Here is a 21,587-nt window from a genome sequence, read left to right as displayed (position 1 = left end):
GTGACACACAAGGATCAAAGGAGAAGGAGATTGAAGGTAACAAGGAGAAAATGTGCACACTGTGTGTGCACAGATTTAAGGCAAAATAAGTGTTAAAAGACTTCTTAAATGTACAGTACACCAGTTTTCAAGGGGTTATCTTGAAGTTTGGAAACTTCTAGGTTTCGTAGCTTCTACACTTGTAAATGTAGAACAAAAGAATTTGCATGATGGCATTTCATTAGTGCCTTTTATCGTGCTATCCACACCATACATTCCTTAAATTACAATAGGATTGGCTTTGCTGCTTGTGATTACCTAACTTCTCTATAATGAAGGAAGTTTGGATCAAACAACTGCTCTAGGTCCCAGTAAAAAAAAAAAAAAAATAAAAATCTCCTTCCTACCCTACTCTTCTTGCCCAAATTATTTGTCAGTGTACACAGGAGTCCATGGGAAACCAAGTTTTAACTCTGCTGAGTGCCATTTTTGCTCCTGTTTTAGGGAGGAATGAAATTTTGGCTAGCTTATGTCCTCAAGTTTTTGGATTGTACCTGGTGAAGCTGGCTGTAGCCATGGTGCTTGCTGGTGGTGTACAGAGAACTGATGCTGCTGGAACTCGAACCAGAGGTTTGTATTTTTTCTAACAGTATCACATCCTTTGTAACAGTCACTCCCATCCCTGTCCTCACCCACATTCCCCACCCATCCCTCCAAAATGAAACCAGTAAGATCTTGGAAGCATAATCATCCTATTTTCTTGAGTGAGAACAAGTTTTAATCAATTCTGAGTATTCTTCCAAAATCTCAGGCAAGTTAAAGTGGGTGTCTAGACTTCCTCTTTTTAATTTTTCCCAAATAAAACCCAATAGAAACACTTCCAGGTTTCCATTAGGTAGAATATTAAAGACAGCTGTTTTATCTAAAACATAAACTCACTTTTTATTGTATAAGTGACATTTTGAAATTATTTCTAGTAGAATATTCCCAGCAGTATTTGGCATCAAAGGATGGAATCTTAATGTTTCCTTAATGCGGATCACTATAGTCCATTAAAAGGAAAAATTGAAGGGTTCATTTTACTTCCTAATGCCAGACTTTTCCATCTGTGATTGTCAGCACATCTCACTTAGTTTTGTAACTCCAAGTTACCTGCCTGCTGATTCTCCTTCTGTTGTTATTAGATGGCAAATATGCCATGTGCCAGGTGGTACACAGGTCATAATCTATGTAGGTCATAATAATTTTTAAAAGTATGTCTCTCTGTACAAATACAGGATTTTTGTAATGCTCCAACAGCTAAATAAAGTTATAGACTTTATATTTCAATTGAAGCTGTATTTTGTAAAAAACAGTGAAAAAGTTTTAGAGCACTTTACTGAGAGTACAGCAGCCAAATTATTTACTTCTGTAATTTCACTGTTTTGAAATTACTAAGTTGCGTAACTGTTGGCAAAGAATTAATTAAGCAAAACAACCTGCTGATTTTATTAGTCCATTTTGCAATAATTTAAATAACTGAGTAGTGGAATGATAACTAAAACCTGGTATCCTTCTTTTTCATGTTCAAGAATGAGCTGAGTCTGAGAAATGAGCATTCGAAAATGTAAGAATTCATATTACAGGAAGTGTGTCAAATACCTGCTAATACTTCACAAATACTTAATTGTAAATATTTGTGTCTAGATGACTTTATTAAACAATGTATTTATCACACCCAATAAATAGTGCAGAATTACATATTTTAATGTATATATAGTGCTAAATTTTAGGTGAATATGACAAGTATTACTTAATCTGAGCATTTTGTATCGATGTTTGTCTGTATATGAACTGTCTGCTCCTACATCCCTGTTCTCCCCCCAGGTGAATCACATCTTCTGTTGGTTGGAGACCCGGGTACAGGGAAATCTCAGTTCCTCAAGTATGCTGTTAAGATTATGCCACGCTCTGTGCTTACAGCGGGAATCGGATCTACAAGTGCAGGTATGTGCTTCTTCAGCTGGAACAGGTTATCTCTTCACTCAAGTATGTTTATATAGAAGCCTTCTATATATATAAACATATGTGCTCAGGTTGTATGAGCACAGTTGAAGCACAGAACTGCTGTGGGAGTGTATGAGGCCTGATCTGACTCTCTGCAGTCCTGCCCCTTTGTCTGTGTCCCTGAAGGACTGTGATGAGCTTCTAGCAGAGAACCTTACAAGCCTCATCCAGAGGCACATCTCAATTCTTTGCTAGGAGAGTGATCTGGACCTGTATTTTTAGCATTTTCCAGCTATGACAAATATGACATCTTTCCAGAGCTCACACTGTGTGATGGGCTAGCATCATTTGGTTTCTCCTGAACAGATAATCTCCTCTCTTATGTTCTTTTATGTGTTCTGTCTGGGTGCCAGTTTGATTTCTGTTTGCTTTCTGGAAATTTACTCCTGTGTTGAGGAACTATTTCTTACTCATTAAGATGGTTTTAAGATGGTTTCAGAGAGCAAGTGGGTTTTTTTCTTCTTTTTTTTTCTTTTCTCTTTCTTCCTTTTGTTAAATTTAGGTATGTCCCAGCTAGCTCTGAATGCCAGGCATCTTTGCAAACTCTTCTGGGGACAATGTACAGGGTCAGATTACCTCTGCCAATGAGTTTATATGAACAAATGAGTATACTACTTGTATGTTCAAAATCACAATATAATTAGGGTCAAATCCCAGTGTCTCAGCTAGCATGTGTAACTTGAATATTTCTCAAAGAGTGCTGCTTATCGTTTTATGTCTAGAAAACAGCATTATTTGTACATGGGAGAACCAGAGAATAAATCTTTCCCAGTTCCATAGCTATGTATATACTGAGTCTTCCATAGCTGTGGAAGTGGAACATGATGTTGACCATATACACTCTTGTGTGCAGGGAACTTGTTATGAAACACATATGCCTCTGATTTTCCATTCAAACTGTTAACAAATAGATCTGGAGAGAAGCCAGAGAGAAAATTCTGGCTTAGCATAACCTTTTCTCCACTTTTTGCTCTGTGTTAAGAATTGAGAACAGTCTGGATAATTTCAGATTTGGTAGGGGACTCGCAGTGACCTGGAGTGAAATTTTGCCATGTTATTTCAATGTGACTTTGCCCATTTTTTTAAGTAGTGATTTCCTGTGTCAGCTGCTCTCAGTCTCTGATGTTGCTGTTGCCTTCTTCACCATGTCTCCCTCCCATGCTTCACCTTCCACATGATCTGATTTCCAGCTCAGCCATGATGGCTAGGTTCAAAGACATTTCCCTGAAAACAAATATTGCAGATTATAAGCTTACTGTGGTATATGTGCACTAATGATGTGTGGAGTTTCATCTCATGAAAGGATTGTCTTGGGCCTTTAAGTCATCTATATTTCACTTAAATATTCCTTATTTTTTAAAAAAACTTCTCTCTCAGTCCCTTTCTCCAAAATCTGACAGCAGGTGCACCAAATTTCTACTTTAGAATTCTTCAGGTCCCTTATCACAAGTGAAACTTGAGTGCCTAGCAAGGAATCTTATTAACCCTAGTTTAATTTCAAGGAACCTTTCCATGGCTAGAACTGCTGGACTAAGGTATTAATTTCTAGACCAGGAGTTTGGATGTTGTTCAAATTATTATTTTCTTTGTCTTTCCTGTGCAAGGAGTGTCTTACTTACGAATCTGCTTGTAGCTAGCTTTACCTAACATAGATTTTTGTCAACTTGCTCTCTGTGCAGAAGCTTCAAATTAGTTTGGAAAACTTTAAACTGCTTTACTTTCCTTGTCATAATTGAACACTTTGAATTACCAGTTCCTGCTTTCCCATGAGAGGACAGTCCTAATGCACATTTTTCTCTCCAGTGTACGAATATTAAATCTCTAAGTTTCACTTTCAGCTAGTTCCTTACTGTATATAAAAAGCAGTCTGAACTGCATTTAATTTCTGGCTCTGGGATTACAGTCCACATAGGCCAAAAGACACACCTGAGATTGGGTAAACCCTGAATAATTCCTAAAAGCTGGATCCCTCTTGTAGAGAAAACCGCTGGTATCTAATCAGCCTTTAGTAAGATTCTGTGTGCGGTGACATGTCTTGTGCCCTTTACCCATCTGGTACTCTTTTAGGACACAAGCTATTTAATAAGCATTGAATTAGAATTCTGCATCCGAAACTGTGTCATACCAGTTTTACTTGGTTTTCTGTACAAGCATTTATTTGTACCAGGACAGTGTATTATGTAATTAACATTCTCCTTGTGCCAAAATTCCCTTTCTTTCCTGGTCTACCTTAGGTATCAGGTGCTCTGAGATTCACTGTGATACTTTGTGCCCCTGCAGTATCATGTGCCTGCTGCAGCCCATTAACCTATACAGACGTGACTGGAATTGGCTTGCAGAATTTCAGAAAACAGTGACCTAACTCCTGCAGCTTAATTTGCTGTTGGGCCTCTGCTCTTTCAATCAGGTTCTTGCCTTCCCCTGCACTTTCTAAACAAATTCTGTGCTGTTTTACCTGATTCAGAAAGTACAACCCAGGAGAAAACCCCACTTTCTTGCTGAAGGTTTGTAAGACCTTCATCTTTCCATCTCACCCACAGCCTCAAGTTGCCCACTTGCTGCAAACAGCCCTTACCAAGTGACCGATAATTTGTTGTGCGTTTTGAACAAACCAGAACTTTACCTCCTCTCAGTGAATTTCTGACCTTCCTGTTTTATTAAGTTGCTTTCTTGCAAACACTTAGCAGAAATTTTGTTGCGAATTCTCTACAAGTTTAGGACTTATACTGAAGAACCAGGGTTTGTTCCTCCCACATCTCTTTAATGACAGTTGGCAGGCAGACCAACATGCAACAACTCAATGGCAAAAATTTATTTGACCACTGTAGGACTTTGTGATCTGTAAATGAAAGATGGGGGAACCATCTGTCCCACTGTTTCATTCTGTCTACACTGTTTTTTTAAAGGCCCGGTTCATTCTCCCTTACTCGTGTCTCATCTGAGAATCACAGGAAGTCATTCAGCTACCTTTTATTTTTAGAAATTGATACACAGTTTTCCATAAAGATAGAGACTTAGTCAGGCTTAACAAGATCTCTCTAGGGCTTCTCACCTTACTACTGAGTTAAATAAACTGTTTTGCAGTCCCCACAGCCACAGTGCTGCTTATGCATATTTGGATGAGATAATCACTAGTAAGAAAATATTTAATTTACCTCTGGAGCTCAAGATCTGCAGCGATCAAGTGGTGTGCAACAGGAACCAACGCATGCTGGCTGCTGGCAGGTCTGGAGCTCATGGACATCCAGGCCAGAGTCATCCTGCTGCTTGCTGGTGCATATTTGACTGTTCACACTTCTGATTTGCTTGGTGTTGTGTCCTTCTACAGATGGATTTCTTCAAGAATTTTGTGAACTGTATTTAGAACAGCTTGCCTAAAAATCTGGGAGACTATCAGCTGTTTCTCCAGCTCTCCAGTTCTGTATAACATGCCTTTCTGTGTGACGTGCACCCTTCCAGCCTCTCCTCTTAGAGCCTCTGCAGAGCCTTGCAAGTACTGCCTTTTTGCTGGTATTTTGCCATGTCTATGTTGTTCATATCATGCCAATGGCAGTTTGCTGCTGATTTGCTTTCTTTTCATTGAAGGGAAATGACTCAAGGAGAAACCACGTCTTTTTTTCCTTCATAGTAAGCCTCCTAGCACCTGTCTTTCTTCTGATCCATTAGAAACCAATCCAAAGTCACTGACATGAGCCATCCAGCTGTGGTTATAAATAGAGTACATGGTGTCAGTATCCTGAGGTATTCAAGACTCTGAAACTGGAGATATTTTTCCCTCTGTGTAGATCTCCAAACTGTCCCTGTGCCTTCCCTAGTTGATATAAGCCAAAGTAATGCCAGAAAACCATTTTCCACCATGGATTCATACCCTGTCCCTGATAAAGTTGTTAGTACAGATGCAGCCTTTAGGCCACTTTTCTCTGATCATCACTTCTACCATGGGACTTTTCCTGAATAGTTATCATTGTACATGAAGTATTTTCTATCAGTATGTAACCTGAAAATATTTTCTTGAGAACATGGTTTCACTGGCTGTTCCTTCAACAGCTGGGCCTCAAGTTGGAGAGGTCTTAGCTCTGTAGGAAGTCTGCTAAACTTCTTGGAATGAAATTTGAAGCTGTGATCAAAGCTTGTCAATCTCCCATTTGTAACAATGTCCCATCTCTTCTTAAGTTCCCTTAATTTCTCCTCAGTAATGCTGTTTCAATATGGCTTTGTCCTGAGAGTTTACCTTGATTATCTGCATGCCAAAGATTATTTAGCCAAGCAGATACATGTCTTCAAAAATTTCAGTTTTTTTATACATCTCTTCATATCTGAAGACCCATTGTTAGGTTGGACAGGAGAAGTATCTTGTCATGTTGGTTGAAGGTTTCAGGTCTTACACACTTCTGACACATCCAGGCTGGCCTTCATCAGACTTTTTCATCCTGCTGTTGAAATGGCAGGCATTTCAAGCAGTTGATTTTTGGATGGATAACAGATGTCTTCAGGATTTCCTTTACCATACCATGAAGCCCCTCCTTTCCAGCTTGTATAAGTGTAGGCTTGTCCCACCATCCTAGTGAGACAGGACAAACTGGAGGGTACACTTATTTTGAAAGGTTGGCCTCCGTATCTCATGGGCCAAGGGAGTTTTGGAGGGAGACCGAAGAACTCTGTAACAATTTCTGCCAGCTCAGCCAGTTCTTACCACTGCTGGTAACACAGAGCTGTTGTCTCTTGCATCTGCTGTAGCCCTTGTGCAGCACTCACACCTCTTTCCTCTATCTTGTCTGCAGATAAGCCAGTCACACCCCTTGTGCCATAGACAGCCAAGTACCCAGCCATGCCTCCAAAACTGCACTACCTAAAGCTGGAAATGTTTAAGTGTGTCCTCCTTCCATCTCCTCCTGTAATGGCCTTCTACGTTCCATGTAGAAGCCTCAGGTTTGCCTCTAAGATAGCCTTCCTAGTGCCTCCAGCTGACTCTTCTTTATATCATCTTTGCCTAGACCAAAAATCAAGGAAAAAGCCCTCCATCCATCTTCTCCAGCTCTGCTCTCATCTCACACTATAAGACCAGATTTTAAGAAGCAGAACTATAACTGGAAACGGAAACAGAAATGGGAGGGACTAGGAAGAAGAGTTCCACACAAACTGCCAGCCCTTATATGTAGTTGTCAGTTTTGCTGCATCTTCCTGGCTGGCACTTAGCAGAGCCCCCAACCAGCAACTGCAGCAACAATTAACCCATCATCTCCTGACCAAACTTCTGTGGCTCTCAAAATAAATGAGATAATCTGTACTCTTGCAGACCACTGTGCTATGAATAAGGAGTAGGGTAGTTACTTGTGTGAAGGATCTGCAGCCATCCAGACACAAGCCAGAAGATTTAGTTAACTTTGCCCTTTTTCTGTCTCTGGTAAATGAGGATTTGCTAGGAGTATACATGCATAACACTTTTGGGGTTTTTCCTTTTTTCTTCTTACCACTATTTTCAGATGTCAGTGGGCAATCAGTCTAGCTGCAAGTGGCTACCTTTCAGTCTGAGCTGACTTCCAGAAAACCAGCAGCTGAAGCACCAGATTTTTTTGCGACTTTGTCACTCACATCTCAAGAATACAGAGTGTCTGGCAAGCTACAAACTAAGTTACTGTGGTTATCGTAGAGAAGTTCTGAGTTGCTTCATTGTTGAAGATTGGTAGTATGGGTTGGCTTTTTCAGTGGAGCTTTGTAAAGCCACTGAAAAGGTTAAATTTCACTAGTCTCCATTATGATGGAGCTGGAACTATTTTGCATTCTTCAAATTTAAGTGTCATAGTAATTCAGATTGAAGGTGATGCCTGAATAAATCAGTGACTGTAAGCTGAAGGGACACCTTTTTTTCAAGCTAGACATAAAAACCTATAATGTTACCATGAGATCCACTTACTTCTTTGTACATGAATAACCTCTGATAAGCATTATGACAGTCTTCTGATGGTCTGTCTGTCTGTGATAAAAACACAATGAGATACATCACGAGTTCTGTCAGCAGAATCTGTAGCATTCCTTTGCATCTTGGTGGCCTCTGCAAGTAAAGGTTTTTGGGAAGGTGAATTCATCTTCAACCTTGAAATTGTAATGCTGTGATGTCAGCACTGGTTGGCTGTGTCATGCACACAGACCTGCTGGTCTAAAATGCCCAGAGATCAGGGACAAGCCTTTACAGATGCCCTACATGCATTCTGTCTTTTACTACCACTAAGTTTGTGCTGTGATATTGCCTGAAGTCTCTGGGAGACTGGAAGTTGGTTTCTCATTCTATGTCTCTGGAATGTGATTTTGTCAGGAAATGCCATACTCAGTAGGCAGAGTGTATGGACTGCTGAAATCTGGACAAAGTTGCAAAGACCTGAGGCACCCAGCCTCTCAAAAAACATAGAAATGCCATTGATCTTGCAAAGATCATGAGGTAGGGTTGTTTGTCTCCAATTTTCACCAAGCACAGCATTCCTTCTCCTGCTAGTGGTGGGTCAGCTCTATCCAGGCCCCATCAGTGTATCAGGTAAGGTGGTGCCAAACTCTACTGCAGCATCCTGCCACAGTCGAGCTTGAAGTTTATTGCACCCAAGTTCTCATGCACAGATGACTTTTTCCTCCTTAACAATAGAGCTTCACTTTTCCATTCCTCTGAATTAAGTGGTTTGCTGGGTGACATTGTTTTGCTGACTGAATATTGTTGTTGCTTTTGCAATAGCAGCAATATGGTTTGCTTCCATCACTTTGTGGCATATGCTTCTAAAAAGCCTTCATGCTACCAATGGATGGATTCTGGTTACAGCTTGTACTTGGATCATGTTTTCATTTGAATATTCAACAGATGCAAGAGTTTGAGATACTACTACAGTAGCCTTAATTCAAGGCAGACTTCACAAGCCTGTCAATCCTTCAGCAGATAACTAAGTTATTTACATGCTTATATTTATGAGATATCTTAAATAGACATAAATAGAACATAAAGTGCATGAAAAATCTCAAAATGTCACTGCAGACCTAAAAGTTGCAATATAATTGAAAATCAAAGATAAAGTTCACAGAATTTCAGCCCTCAAGTGAAGTAACTGCTAGTTCAGGGAACCAATTCTTTGTGTTAAGTCATACCAGTAAGTGTTAATATTTTTAGATTAAAGTGATAACCAGCAAACAATTAGAGAGATTTTTAAAAGCACATATTAGAACTAGGCCTCCAAATCTGAATGGACTTCATTAATTCATTCATCTACCCTAAATGAGTACTGCTGATTTTCCAGACAAGTAAAACATGTGCATGTACATTCAGATCAGGTCATTCCTTTCCAGTTTAGAAAACACACATTTGAAACACAGAGAATTTCACTAAAGATGTGGAAAGACAGAAGCACTAACTGTCTGGGACATCTTCATCCCCATTAGAGAATGCAGAAAGAAAACAGAAAGCATTCTATTTTTATTCAGAGCTACACTGTCAATCATCATGAAATCTACCTTTTTTTGAAGGGTCGGGAACCTACAAGGGTTCATAATTTGGGCAGTAACTAGTAAATAGTAGAATGAGATTCCTGTAATCTGGCATGACAGATTACAATTTAAATGCACAGAGTAAATATATAAAGCTAATAAGGATTGGAAGGGAATAACTGAATTGTTAAGTGTCATAATAATGTCTTAAGTCTTTACAGTTTACTGCTTAATTCCTTTTATCTTCCAAGATGCCTCAAGTAATAGGGATGCCCTGAAGCTCTTGCACTGAGACAAGTAATGGATTCTTGAGTGTGTCATGCCTGCCACAACAGGGTTTACACCACTGAATAGGATTGCCTTAAAGGCTAGAGAGAAAACAGAGAAGTTTAAAATTCTAAGTGTTTCAAAAAACTGAAAGAAAACATCCAAACTCCTTACTACTAGTGAAAAAGACTACAATAAAGCATGCCTGAAAACAAACATACCAACCAGTAGTGAGACATAATAATCTTGCAGAAGAGCGTTTTTGGGATATTCACACTATTGCTTTTGATACTTAGAATCTTCTAGTAATTGCTTGCATCCTTCCAACCAATTGTGTATGCTATCAGGGTGGCTGAAAAAGGGTTCTTTCCTGAGGTACCCACCCCAATCCACATGAAACACTGTCCTGAACAAACCACAGGTTTGACTAAACAGCAGCAGCAGGAGATTTAGGAAAAAAAAAAGTCCTAAAATCCAAGATAGCAGATGGTAAATCTCAATTGCATGCTTTAAGTAACAAGTATGTGCCTTGAAAGGAAAAGAAGCTTGCACCTAAAATTATACCGTGCTGTCTGCTTTCAGATCAAAAGGAGATTTTTGGACTTTTTTGTTTGTTAATAAGATACTTTTTTCTTTGCACTTCATCTAATGACAGTTTTGTTCTTAAGATGCTATCAAAGGGCACTTTATATTTGGCAATCTGGATAGCAGAGATGAGGACATGGCATTATTCCTTCATTTTGCCTGAATGTTTTAACTTTTAAACTTTTTTTTAGTTTTTAAGAGTGCTTACAAAATAAGGGGGTAGGGGAGAGAATACATATACTTTAATCAGGTTTGGTTTAGACCACATAGAATAACACATTAGAAAAAAAAGGCAATTACTTAAAAATAGTTGTATTTATATTCCACAATCTGCTCAAATACTGTTTGTTGGGGTTTTTTTTGGTTTTTTTTTTTTTTTTGTTTTGTTTTGTTTTTTTTATAAACTTTCTACAGGATGTTTTAAAACAAGTTCTTCACATTGCTTCAACTATGTACTTATGGAATTTGAGGGAAATAGTTCTGGTTGTTTTTACAGTTTAACACATATACAGTACCAAAAGGATGGTGGTTAGTCACATGCAGTCCATATGAGATTCTAACATAACATTTAGTGAATTTTCTGATGTTGACCACCCCTTTGATGCTGAAGGTAATGCATCTGTGGAAAGCAGGGACTGTAGATTTGGGTTACTGCTCTCTGCATCTTCCAGTTTTTCAGTGTTGTCCTCCCAATTAATGTGGAATCTTGTGACTCTGGGATTAGATGCCAAAATATTCCTTTGAAGCTGGGAAAGAAGAAAATATATGGATTGTAATGTGTACGTCTCAAACTGCAGTTCATATGCATAGAGATTTTTTCCTTTTAGTCCCTATAGCCTTGTTTGTGTAAAACAATTTGTTTAAAAAGGGAATTGACATCAATGTGAATCTATAGCTACTACCTATGGATCAGAAATGTGCTTACAGTACCCCCACTTATTCATCTTCCCTAATATTCTACTCAGCAAAGTAACCACTTTCTCAAGAGAATATTTTAACTGTTCCACAAGGTGAAAACTGTGAAAGAGATCCACAAGTAAAGTGCAAGTGTTTATTACTTTATCCAGCTTTTAGTAAAGCAAATAACTTCTACCCCCACAAGGATTTTGCAAACCACAGTACTTCATCAAATGTTGCATCAACTTGATGGTATTTGCAATACCTCTCAATTCTATCACCTTCTCATCTTCATTTAAAAGTACAACCTTATCCTTAAACTACCAAACTTCAGACTGATTTCATTAAGAGGATTTATCCACTGAAGTTTTAAAGTAAAAATACTTATATTTGGAAGATACTAACACTGTGGCAGTGGACATGATTAGTCATCTATCTTATTCTCATGGCTGGCCTTCATTTTCCTTTGAAAAGATACTGTATTTATGTATGCAGCAAAAAACCAAAATGCTCATTTTCTCTTTATTTTGAAAAGGGGTGAAAGATTATAGAGTTACCTGGAGGATGGCAACTTAGCGCCAGTGGACACTCACTATGACAGTTTAGACTGATCACAGGAAAGGTGTGCTTTGTTGGTTTTATTCTCCAAGAAAGTGTACTCTCATTAAGTATTTCCTGACCCCTTATGCAAACTAAAAAGAGCATTTATTTTTTAGAACCTCATAGCGCTTATTACCCATTAATTAATCCCTTTAATAACATTCTTGTGTGTTTCCATTTTGTCTCAAAGTCACATTAAGGACTCTGTGTACAAATATATGATAGCTTTTGCTGTTCTTTTTCATAGGAGCAAAGCTAGCTTTTTATATGAGCAGAGAATGAAGACAAGTAGTTCTAGGCATTCTAAATTCAAGTACTTAAAGGGAGTCAACCATTTTGGCATAGACAACCAACATAACAAGTTATGTTTTAAAAGAAACAAGTGAAGAAGAAAGGAACATACCCAAAGTTTAGGAATCCTCAAACTTAACTGTAATTTTGACAACATATTTAGTATCTGATCCCTGAAAATTAAGTTAAGCACAGAAAAAACATACTATTTCACTTCATCTTTTAATTCTAGTCCTGGTTTGATTGCTACTATGAAGGAGGTATGTATTTATAACTTAATCCTTATACTTCCTTTGTCAAATTATCCATTCATCAGATAATCATCCAACCAGGCTACCCATGTTCTCTCATTTTACACCTAACTTGTTCCTCAGTTTGTTTGTTGAAGTTCTGCAGAAACTGCAGCTCTGGCACTAGAACAGCTGAGTAACAACTATAGTAAATTAATATCTACAACTTAGTTCCAGGTTGATGGGCCTAGAAAAAACATTATTCTGTTTTTCTGAAAAACAGACCCACTTTGTAAACAGTGGTGCAGTTGGAAATAAATCCAACCGTTTATTTCACAGTCAGTGTGAAAGTACAGCCAAGGCTTCAAGATGGTGGAATTTTTGATGGTTTCTCAGTATTACCTAAATTTATGACAACTACATGGCACTTGTAGTTTGTCCCCCCAAGTATTTTCCATTATTTGATGCCTCATTATTCCATGCACTTTATGAAATCAAATTACAAAATGGGGTTTGGGTTTGTTTCTTAAAAACCTCTTTCTACAAGCATGCCTCTTACATGTGACTAAAACAAAACATGCCTTACCTTAGAAAAATCTGGCTTTACTGGTGGATTCTCTCTCAGTTCTGTTTCCGTATATTCATTGTTTACATAGTAGCCGACTCTAATAAATTCTTGACCTCGGTAAGTGCATGTAATTAGCACAACTGTTACACCTACTGCATCTGCATCTGGAATAAGCCCTGGGTTAGGTGCATCAGCCTAAATGTGAAAGGGAAAGATAAATTAAAATTGATACCACATGCCTACCTAGCAGGGGAATCTCAAGTAGCGTGTTTCAGCAGCTAAGTAGTGACTATATTTAAAATTGTTCAAGTTAACCAGAAAATAACTGCTTTCACAACATCAACCCTAGATTTAGAACACCATCCTCTAAAGACAGAATTAGAATGCAGTAAAATTGTTTGCTGACATTTCTTATGGGCAATTGGCCAGGCTTGATCCAAAACTGCTTTTAAATATACGATCAGCTGAACCATTGTTCAAACAGGGGTACCAACATCACTCCACTTCTACAGTGCCAATGTTCTCCAGCCCATCTTGGTAATTTAGTAGAGCAAGATTATTTTCTTGTATACCCTCAAGGTTGAATTGGTCTGTATGTGTGTTCTTAACAAGACTAAATCCTTAAAACTACAGACTGCAAGTTACACTTCAGCAAGAAAAGGGATGGGCTATGGTAAGGTTTGTGCTGTTCCACAGATTTCTAGGAAAGGAATGAAGTACTTTTTCTGGCTTCATTCCTGACACCTATGTTCGTTAAAATTTATGCAGTTAAATGCATCATCTCTCTAAGACACCTGAACATTTTCAGCCAGTATGCAAACCTAATAAGCAACTGATAAAATCTTCCTCAATGTCCTTACTTACTATGGCTCTGCAGTTACTTATCAATAAAATTTGCCTCGTAAAATGTGGCTCACATCAGTCCCTTAAAATGCCTCCTAACTACCACATATATTGATAAAATGTGATGCCTGATTCTGCTGTAGGATTTAAAGTAACCAATCCAGGCACAGTAAAACAGCTTCATATTTACAATTCCACATGAAGATCTGAAGTCAACAATGAACACCCATGTTGCAAGAACAAGTTGGTATTAGTAATCTGTGTTCAGATGGCTTGGGTGTAACAAACCTTGCCCAAGGACAGAGGATGAATGGAATTAATTCCTGTTGTCCCTCTCATCCCTACTTTTCTGTAGCATTTATATGCTCCAGCATGGTGAAATTTGGGAGCTACTGCTCATGCAGCACTGGCTTCTACTCTTTGCCACTTCAATTCTAAGCCTTTAAAGCAGTCTAGCTTTTTGTGAAAAACAGTAGAAACTTTGCAGAAGAATTAGATGAGTCAGACCTCTCAGGTACAAATACACCAGAGGGAGGAGAAGAAACCAGGGAATCAAGTAGAACTCATCTTCCTCCAGCTCTGAAGGAAATAGAAAATAACTGAATGGCTTTACAACTAGCATAGGGGAATGGAAAAGATGGCCAAGGAACAGAACAAATGCTTGAGGAAATCACAAGAACTGCCAATACAGATTAAATCACTGCTGTAATTCAGTAGTCTTGTTCTAACAGTGCCCAGAACTGTTTGATCAGTTTAAATTCCACGGTAATGGGCAACAAAAGGACCATGTTCCATTTAACTCCCCATTAAACTCAATTCACATTCTAATGTAGGATCTTAGTTTTCCAGGTTTCCACTGTCATTTTCTGTCTTGTAATATCCTATGACACAGTTCTGAACCCACAGAAATACTCTGTTCTAATCCTACTTATCTCTCAAGCATTGTTTTGCTGCATGAAAAAGACACCGAAGACTGTTTAAAACAGTTCTCAAATTTCCAACTTCCTTTTTTTGTCAAACCTCTTAATTACTCAGGAACCAAAGATCATATACAGGTGGAAAAAAAAAGAGAAGAGCTTGGTATGACCAAATGATAAATAAGCAGATTATCTGCAAACAGATATTTTGGTGGGCAGAGGCAGTATATTAATTTTTGCATAAAAATCACTGTCTTAATATGCCATTCTTATGCTATAATTTACTTAAGAATTTTATGAAATCAGCCTGTGTATATGTTACCTTGAATTATCTTGCTTTTCAACATGATATTTATTCACACAGCTATTACTGCAGAGTAGGTAGCAAAGGTTATATGCCCACTTAAGGATAGTAAATTATTTATGTGCTTATATGCTCAAAAAGAAGTTTCTGTGATTTTATTACAAATTCCCAAGAGAACAACAGAGAAGGAATCTGGTTTCACTACATATATCTTAGCATTCAGAAACAAATAAGCCAAGCTGTGGGCCTTTACTATTGAAACCCCTTTTAAATGTAATGTTTTGGGGTTTTAAAACAAAAAGCTGCTTTTATAAGTCTGAAAGCACAATAATTGTCCATCTTTTTGTAAGGCTGAATTCCCAACAAGATCCACATCATCTTTTCATCTAAGGTATTTTTGTCATCCTTGGTAATCTGTGTGGTACTCCATTTTAGTTGCTATTTCAGCCATTTTCCTATCTAGAAAAATCTACAGCAGATTATCTGAAAATTTTACACTCCTCTGCAAAGGTCCTTTCCTTAAGGTATTCCCCAGGAAAACAATCTCCTTTCTTTCTATCACGTGCCTCCTGCAGTTCTGTGCTGTGCCCCATTCTTGCCTTCCCTTGCTTGTTTTCTCCATATCCTAGGCTGCTTCAGCTTGGTGAATAAAATTGCTTCAGTCATCAGCAAAGGCTTCTTGTAGCACTTTGGGTTTTGGTGGTCTCCTGTGTACACATGAGCCGAGTCCTACCCTCATCTGAAATCCAGAGCCTTTGAAGCATAATATACCCAGGCCCAACAGTACTTCCATAAGAAATAAAAAGGATATTTTAACAGAAGGAGTCTCTTACAGGACCTACTCCAATATAAGCAAATCTACACATCTCCTCCTAATTTAGCTGTAGTGTCATTTATAACCAGAATACAATTGCTGACTCCATTCTACAGAAACTGCAGGACCAGTAAATTTAATTTGAGACCTTCCCAATCATACAGCTAAAACATGCCTTTTTAGGCACCTGCTTCCTGCTCCTTCCCATCACCATCAACAATGAATCTTGAGACCTTTGATTGAGAGCAGCACATCTTTTAAATCAGAAATGTAAATGCCAGCTGATTTCCCCACATACAAACACAAGGGAGCCCCTTTGAGAGCAATAGAGGATCACCTATTTCTGACCAATTAATGCCATAGGCTATAATGGCTTGATAATGGAAAAACCGTTAATAAATGATGCATTTGTTACACATCTGCTTTATTTCTACTGTGGAAAAATTAGGCCTGGCTCCAAAACCAAACAGAAATGTTTCAACATTGATTTGCATGTATGTGGTTGATAAGTGCAACCTCCAGTCTAATCCTATTCCTTTAAGGAAAAAACCAAAACAAAAAAGCCCAGAATAAGCAAACAAACAAAAACCCCCAAAATCCCAAACCAACCACCTTTCCTGGAACTTACAGGATTAATCAGGATGCCTCATAAATGCTGATATTATTTTAAACCAGTTACAGTAGCCATGAGAAATAAGGGAGTGTATTCATCAGCACTTTGGGGTTTTTTAATGCTCATACTTCAGCATGCATTTGCCATTAGTTAAGTGAATTTATAGTATTTGGGAAAATAGCAGGATTCTTATAAAATAAGATACACTCAGTTTCTATCTGATGTTTCATCCAATGGATTTTGCTCTCAGTTTACAAGAAAAATTCTAGTATTTCTTAGAGAAAAATGTGTTAGTTTTAATACAAATTATAGGTTTGAATAAAAAAGAACAGAAAACCCCCACCACCACAAAATATGTATTAAAAAAAAGCTTCTGAAAGAATTCAGGCAAGTCTGCTTCAGGATTTCCCCACCCCGCCTCTCACTGAGTTAAAATGGAAACAAGACTAGGCCAGTAAGCCCCATTTTAGTGCTGCTCTTTCCCTGTTTTCTTTTCCTTCATTATTCCTTATTAACTTTTGGCTTTAACAGCAGTATTTTATAGGACTGTCACATGCTCTAGACTTTTTTGCAGTCTTGATCTACACACTTGTGTCCTAAATGCCTCCCATTTACCACTGAATTTCTATCTTCATTTTAGAAAGCACTAAATATTTTTTTTAGTATTTTGTTATGATTTAGCATGCTTAGCCAAGCATCACAGTTTAACATGAGTCCTGCCAAACAGAAACCAACTTCTTCATTGTTCTGGCTGAGTTTTACAATTAGTTTGTTGGCCTGATCCTCTGAAGGCGTTGTCTACGTTAATCTAGTGCTCCTGATTGTCTGAAACTGCCACCAGTGGCAGAAGAGGTGAGCCTGATGGTGCTGGTGTAAACCAGGCAACTGGCACTGCTGATTACGAGCCAGACTGGTTAAAATTATCAGTAGCTGTGGGAACTGTGCTTATATCACTAATTATTGATACCACAAATAAAAAAATATAACCAAGAAATATCAGGGGCAAGGAGTACAAGCTCAAGAACAGACTTTAAAGGAAGGTATAGCATTCCTGAGGAGCTCACTGAAATATTTTTTCTAACTTACCATTGTTTTTCAAGTGTCTCTTAGTTTGATGCAGTTATTCCTAAACAAATTAGCACAACTCTTTTAGAAACCGTTAAATCAAACTTACCTGAAATACAAACATGTGTCTGCCTGCAGGAACAGGTCCAACTAAAACAGAGTCTAACACCTGATCATACTCTTCACTTTCAGCTGAACCCACATAAATTATTTTCCATTCCAAATCTACAGAGAAAAAAAAAAGAATAAAATAAAAAACAACAAACATTATTTATCATTATAGTTAGGGGTCTTGCACTTTCACCCATCTACAGTTCTGCATAGCCTAAAATTGCTTCTTTGGCAACAGGCCTAAAATAACAAGGACCTGTCTTCATCAGGGAAATTTACTGATGCCTGACCCTGTCCTCATGAACCAGATCATCCCACCTTCTCTCTCTAGTCACTTGTACCACAGGAATCCCTCTATTTTCACACTGAGGTTAATTTTCAAATTTTATACAGAGAACAGAGCCCTTTTACTAACTGGGAGCTGTGTTGAACATCTTCTCAAAGTCTGTCAGAATGGCTGCAGCAGAGGGATGATGCCTATAACTCATCACATCCTTGAATACTGAACTAACCTCCCAAAAGCAAAATTCCCACCTTCCACATAAATACCTCACAGCTTAAATTACACAGATCATGCAAAGTAGTTAATTGAGTAAGGAAACCCACTGGGTAAGCTCCAGGCACACTAACTGTATGCCCCCATTCCTTCACCTGTCACTTGTGTTACCCAGGAAGTACATAAAATTGTTACAGCATGATTACACCATATTCTTAAAGATAGTGGTGCTTGGATTTTATCTACATGCTGAGATGGAATTCTAGGGGGAAAAAAAAAAATCCAGTGTAGCATTTTGCTTCTTAAAGTAATGCACTAAACCCCAACATTTATTACAATTCAGTTTTTTCTAACTAAGCTTCTCCCCCACAGATGTTTTGAAGTTGAAACTGCAAATTAGCCCAAATTAGCTCTTCCTAGGTCAGCTTTTCACCTTCCCTTTTTGATTCAAAAACAATATTCATTTACACATGTGAAACTAATCTTGCAAGACAGATTTTGCGGTTTTTAAAACAAGAGGAAAAAAAAGATCACCATTACAAAAAACTGTAACTAACGCTTCTTTTCTTAATTAGCTGTTGTTTCAGAACTATACCTTAAAAACTTACACGGTGTGTTTCTTTTCTTTCCCCCTTGTGAACAATACTCTGAGATTGCCTTTGCAAAAGCACAAACCTGTACCCTATTACATTAACTTGATTAGTATACTCAGCAAAATCCAAAGGTCTCCCTCATGGATTCTGGATGCAGGAATGGAATTTAAGCATAGAAAAAAAAAATTAGCACTTGAACAGAACTTGGCTGCTTTAAGATTGCAACTCTCTTTCCTCACTAGTGAATTCTTCTTGCTTATTTTGTTTACCATCAAGGCAGGTTTTGCGGGTTTAACTATCATAATAAACAGGGCTTGGGAAGGGATTTTACTCCTCTGTACAACACAGCACAGTTGCCCAGGTACTGTATCAGAGGTTTTATTTACCTTTTGAGCACGAAGTACTAGCTGTTGCCAGTATTGCAGGGTATTCATCCAGAATAATTAAGGAGCTTTCTTGTCTGGATCTGAGGACAAGTTACTACTTACAAGAAGTGAGGACTTTTAGGCTAAACTGCTTAAGATTAGCACACTATCCTGTGCCATTATTCTAGTAGAATAGTGTAAAGCTCATTCTAAACAACTACTAGTATTTACTGCTAAAACAGGCTTTTTAAAAATAAGTGTCTTGTAAAATAACTATTTAAGTATCTTGATACAGAACAACAACTTTAAGAAAGAAAGGGCTGGAGTTAATGGATTTAATTTTAGGATCAGTGTTGCAGAGGATGGGCTGAAAACAGCACGGTGAACAGACATTAGTACAGGAAAGCTAAGGAAATGACTTTTCATCAAGTATACAAAGGCTGTGTTTAATCTTATTTTTAAATGTGAAAGATAGCAGTGCTCATCCCTAATTTATCCTATAGTCTAACTTGCATATTAGTGGGGGAAGGGAACTGAGAATTCTGCTTTGGACCATTCTATAATTCTTCTCATCACAACCGTCCAGGATTAACTTTAACATAAATCCAGAGTGTGAGGAGCACATCACATACAAACAGCTGTGCACAACTGGAAGGAAAAGTCTAACACCTTGCACAGAGTCCCTGTGACGGGTACTGCCACCTGCCATAGCAGTTGTCACGGAGGGGGTCCGATGCTGCACCTCGGATGGGGCCAGGTTGACTGGAGAGATCCAGCCAGCAACGTGGCGACCGACGGGCATGGAGCACAGCTCCAGCTACTGCGTCGGTCAGTTGCAGTAGGGCAGGAGACAGGCGGCGGAGGCCTAGAGGAAATCCCTGGCTCAGGCGAGACTTCCTCTAAAGTTCCCGCCACGGGGCCGTCCCTCCCTCCCTCCCCGCGCTGTCACCATCCCGCCGCCACGCACGAGTTACGCGCTGCTGCAGAGGCAGGCGGAGTGAGGCGAGTTAAACCGCAGCGACAGCGAGCCTGCCAGGGCACCTTAGCCAGGACAGCACCCAACTCCCCTTCTCCTCAGCCCTGCCCTCGCCCCTCCGCACGAGGGGCTCCCTGGCGACCAGCCAGAGCTGGGCTCTGCCGAGTGCCAGCCAGGCAGTGTCCTCTTCCGCTCACAGGCAGCCCAGCCGGGCGGCCTCCTCCTGCTCCCGGCGCAGCAGCCGCTCACGGCCCGCCGGCGGGCGGGAGCGCCCCGCATTCCCTCCTTCGCCCCGAGCCGTTCGAAACTCCCGCCCGCGGGCCGACGCGCAGCCTCTCGGGGCGCGTCCCGCGGCCGGCCGAGGGGCGGCGCTGCGGAGCGCGGCCGGGGCGAGGGCGGCTCGCGGCCCGCCCGGCTCGGGGGGAAGGCGGGAGTGCGGCGGGAGCGGAGCGGCGGCCCCGGCTCAGGACGGGGGTCTCCGCGGGGCGGCGAGGCCGGGGCCGCCCCTCGCCCGCTGGTGGCGGCCGGTAACTTTCGAGTGACTTCCAAAAATAGTGGCAGACGGGCGGCCCCCTCCCCCCCGGCGGGGCTCCCGGAGCCAGCGCTCTGCTCCGAGCCGTGCCCCCGGGCCCCGCGCACCTACCGCAGCTGCCCGCTGCCGGCACGCGGGGCCGGCCAGCCAGCCAGCCCGCCCCTGCCTCCCACCGTGATTTTTTAATTTTTTTTTTTTTTTCTTAGTACTAAAATGGAGCACGAGGCCAGCAAAACGCATCCCCGCGGAGCGTTTTCCGCGCTCTGAGTACCGCCGGGGCTGCACGCGCAGCATCCCGTGTGCCCGCGGGGATGCGCGGCCGCCGAGCCCGGTTCAACCCTCCTCTCCTCCCGCTCGCTCCCCCCACGCACACACAAAGCTGGCAACATGGCTACCTCCACTCTAACAAGTTCCTCGCAACTTGCGGCAGCTCGCCGCCTCGCCGATGGCGGGGAGAGGCGGCGGGCCCGGCTCGGCGCCCAGGGCGGGCGGACGCCGCCAACTTTCCCCGGCGCCGGGCTCGGCGGGAGCGGCACATCCCCTCGCCCGGCCGGCACATCCCCTCGGCTCGGCACGGCGATGCGGCCGAGGTGGAGAGACTATTAAATTGTAGGCGCAGGCCTGTGCAAAGTTTAAGCCTTAAATGCCCCGAGCTCAGAGCCCGGGTTTGCAAAATCCGTATCGGGGAGAAAAATTCTACTCACCTTCAGACAGGTCCTCTATGCATTCGAATGTGATTTCGAACTGGAAAGGATTGTAGAAAGGAGAAGGATTATCCAACACCACTACATTGTTCACCTGAACCTTTGCCATATTTTGGAAAAAAACACAAACAATAGGCAGAGCGTGTTAACGCCGCGCACTAAAGTCCTCCGTGCCGGGCTCCCGCACCGCACAAGCCCCGCGCCGCTGCCCGAGCGAAGCTGCAGGGCGGCGACTTCCACAAACTTTTTTTTTTTTTCGCCCCCCCTTTTATTTACACCGGGAACGCTCCACACTGTTCGCCGCTTTCCCTATTTCGCTCAACTACAGCC

The 21,587-nt window shown here is 40.6% G+C and overlaps 2 protein-coding genes across 3 annotated transcripts in view; one reads left to right on the top strand and one right to left on the bottom strand.

Moving 5' to 3' along the window:
- The window catches only part of MCM9 (minichromosome maintenance 9 homologous recombination repair factor), a 49,095-nt gene that overhangs the window by 9,769 nt on the left and 17,739 nt on the right, over positions 1 to 21,587 (top strand). Inside the window, exons 6-8 of one of the 2 annotated variants that reach the window (XM_042016704.1) lie at positions 484 to 609; positions 1,846 to 1,965; positions 6,807 to 7,702. In XM_042016704.1, the coding sequence (XP_041872638.1) occupies positions 484 to 609; positions 1,846 to 1,965; positions 6,807 to 6,835 (275 nt within the window). In that variant the 3' untranslated portion in view covers positions 6,836 to 7,702. Of the gene's footprint in view, positions 1 to 483; positions 610 to 1,845; positions 1,966 to 6,806; positions 7,703 to 21,587 lie in introns of those variants that run through there. The other variant, XM_042016703.1, reaches the window with a different exon arrangement.
- On the bottom strand, positions 10,559 to 21,587 carry ASF1A (anti-silencing function 1A histone chaperone). The gene is made up of 4 exons (XM_042016705.1): positions 21,258 to 21,587; positions 17,590 to 17,705; positions 12,943 to 13,119; positions 10,559 to 11,084 (listed from the first exon to the last, which is right to left on the bottom strand). The coding sequence occupies exons 1-4, from the start codon at positions 21,364 to 21,366 to the stop codon at positions 10,872 to 10,874; spliced, it is 615 nt and encodes a 204-aa protein (XP_041872639.1). The 5' UTR covers positions 21,367 to 21,587; the 3' UTR covers positions 10,559 to 10,871.

This window comes from Corvus kubaryi, unplaced genomic scaffold, assembly GCF_017639235.1.
Source record: "Corvus kubaryi isolate FWS band 111438036 unplaced genomic scaffold, C.kubaryi_AGA036_p1.0 split3-73, whole genome shotgun sequence".
Classification (NCBI taxonomy): Eukaryota; Metazoa; Chordata; class Aves; order Passeriformes; family Corvidae; genus Corvus; species Corvus kubaryi.
Note: the sequence above shows the minus strand (reverse complement) of the source record. Positions and strands in the feature narration are given on the sequence as shown.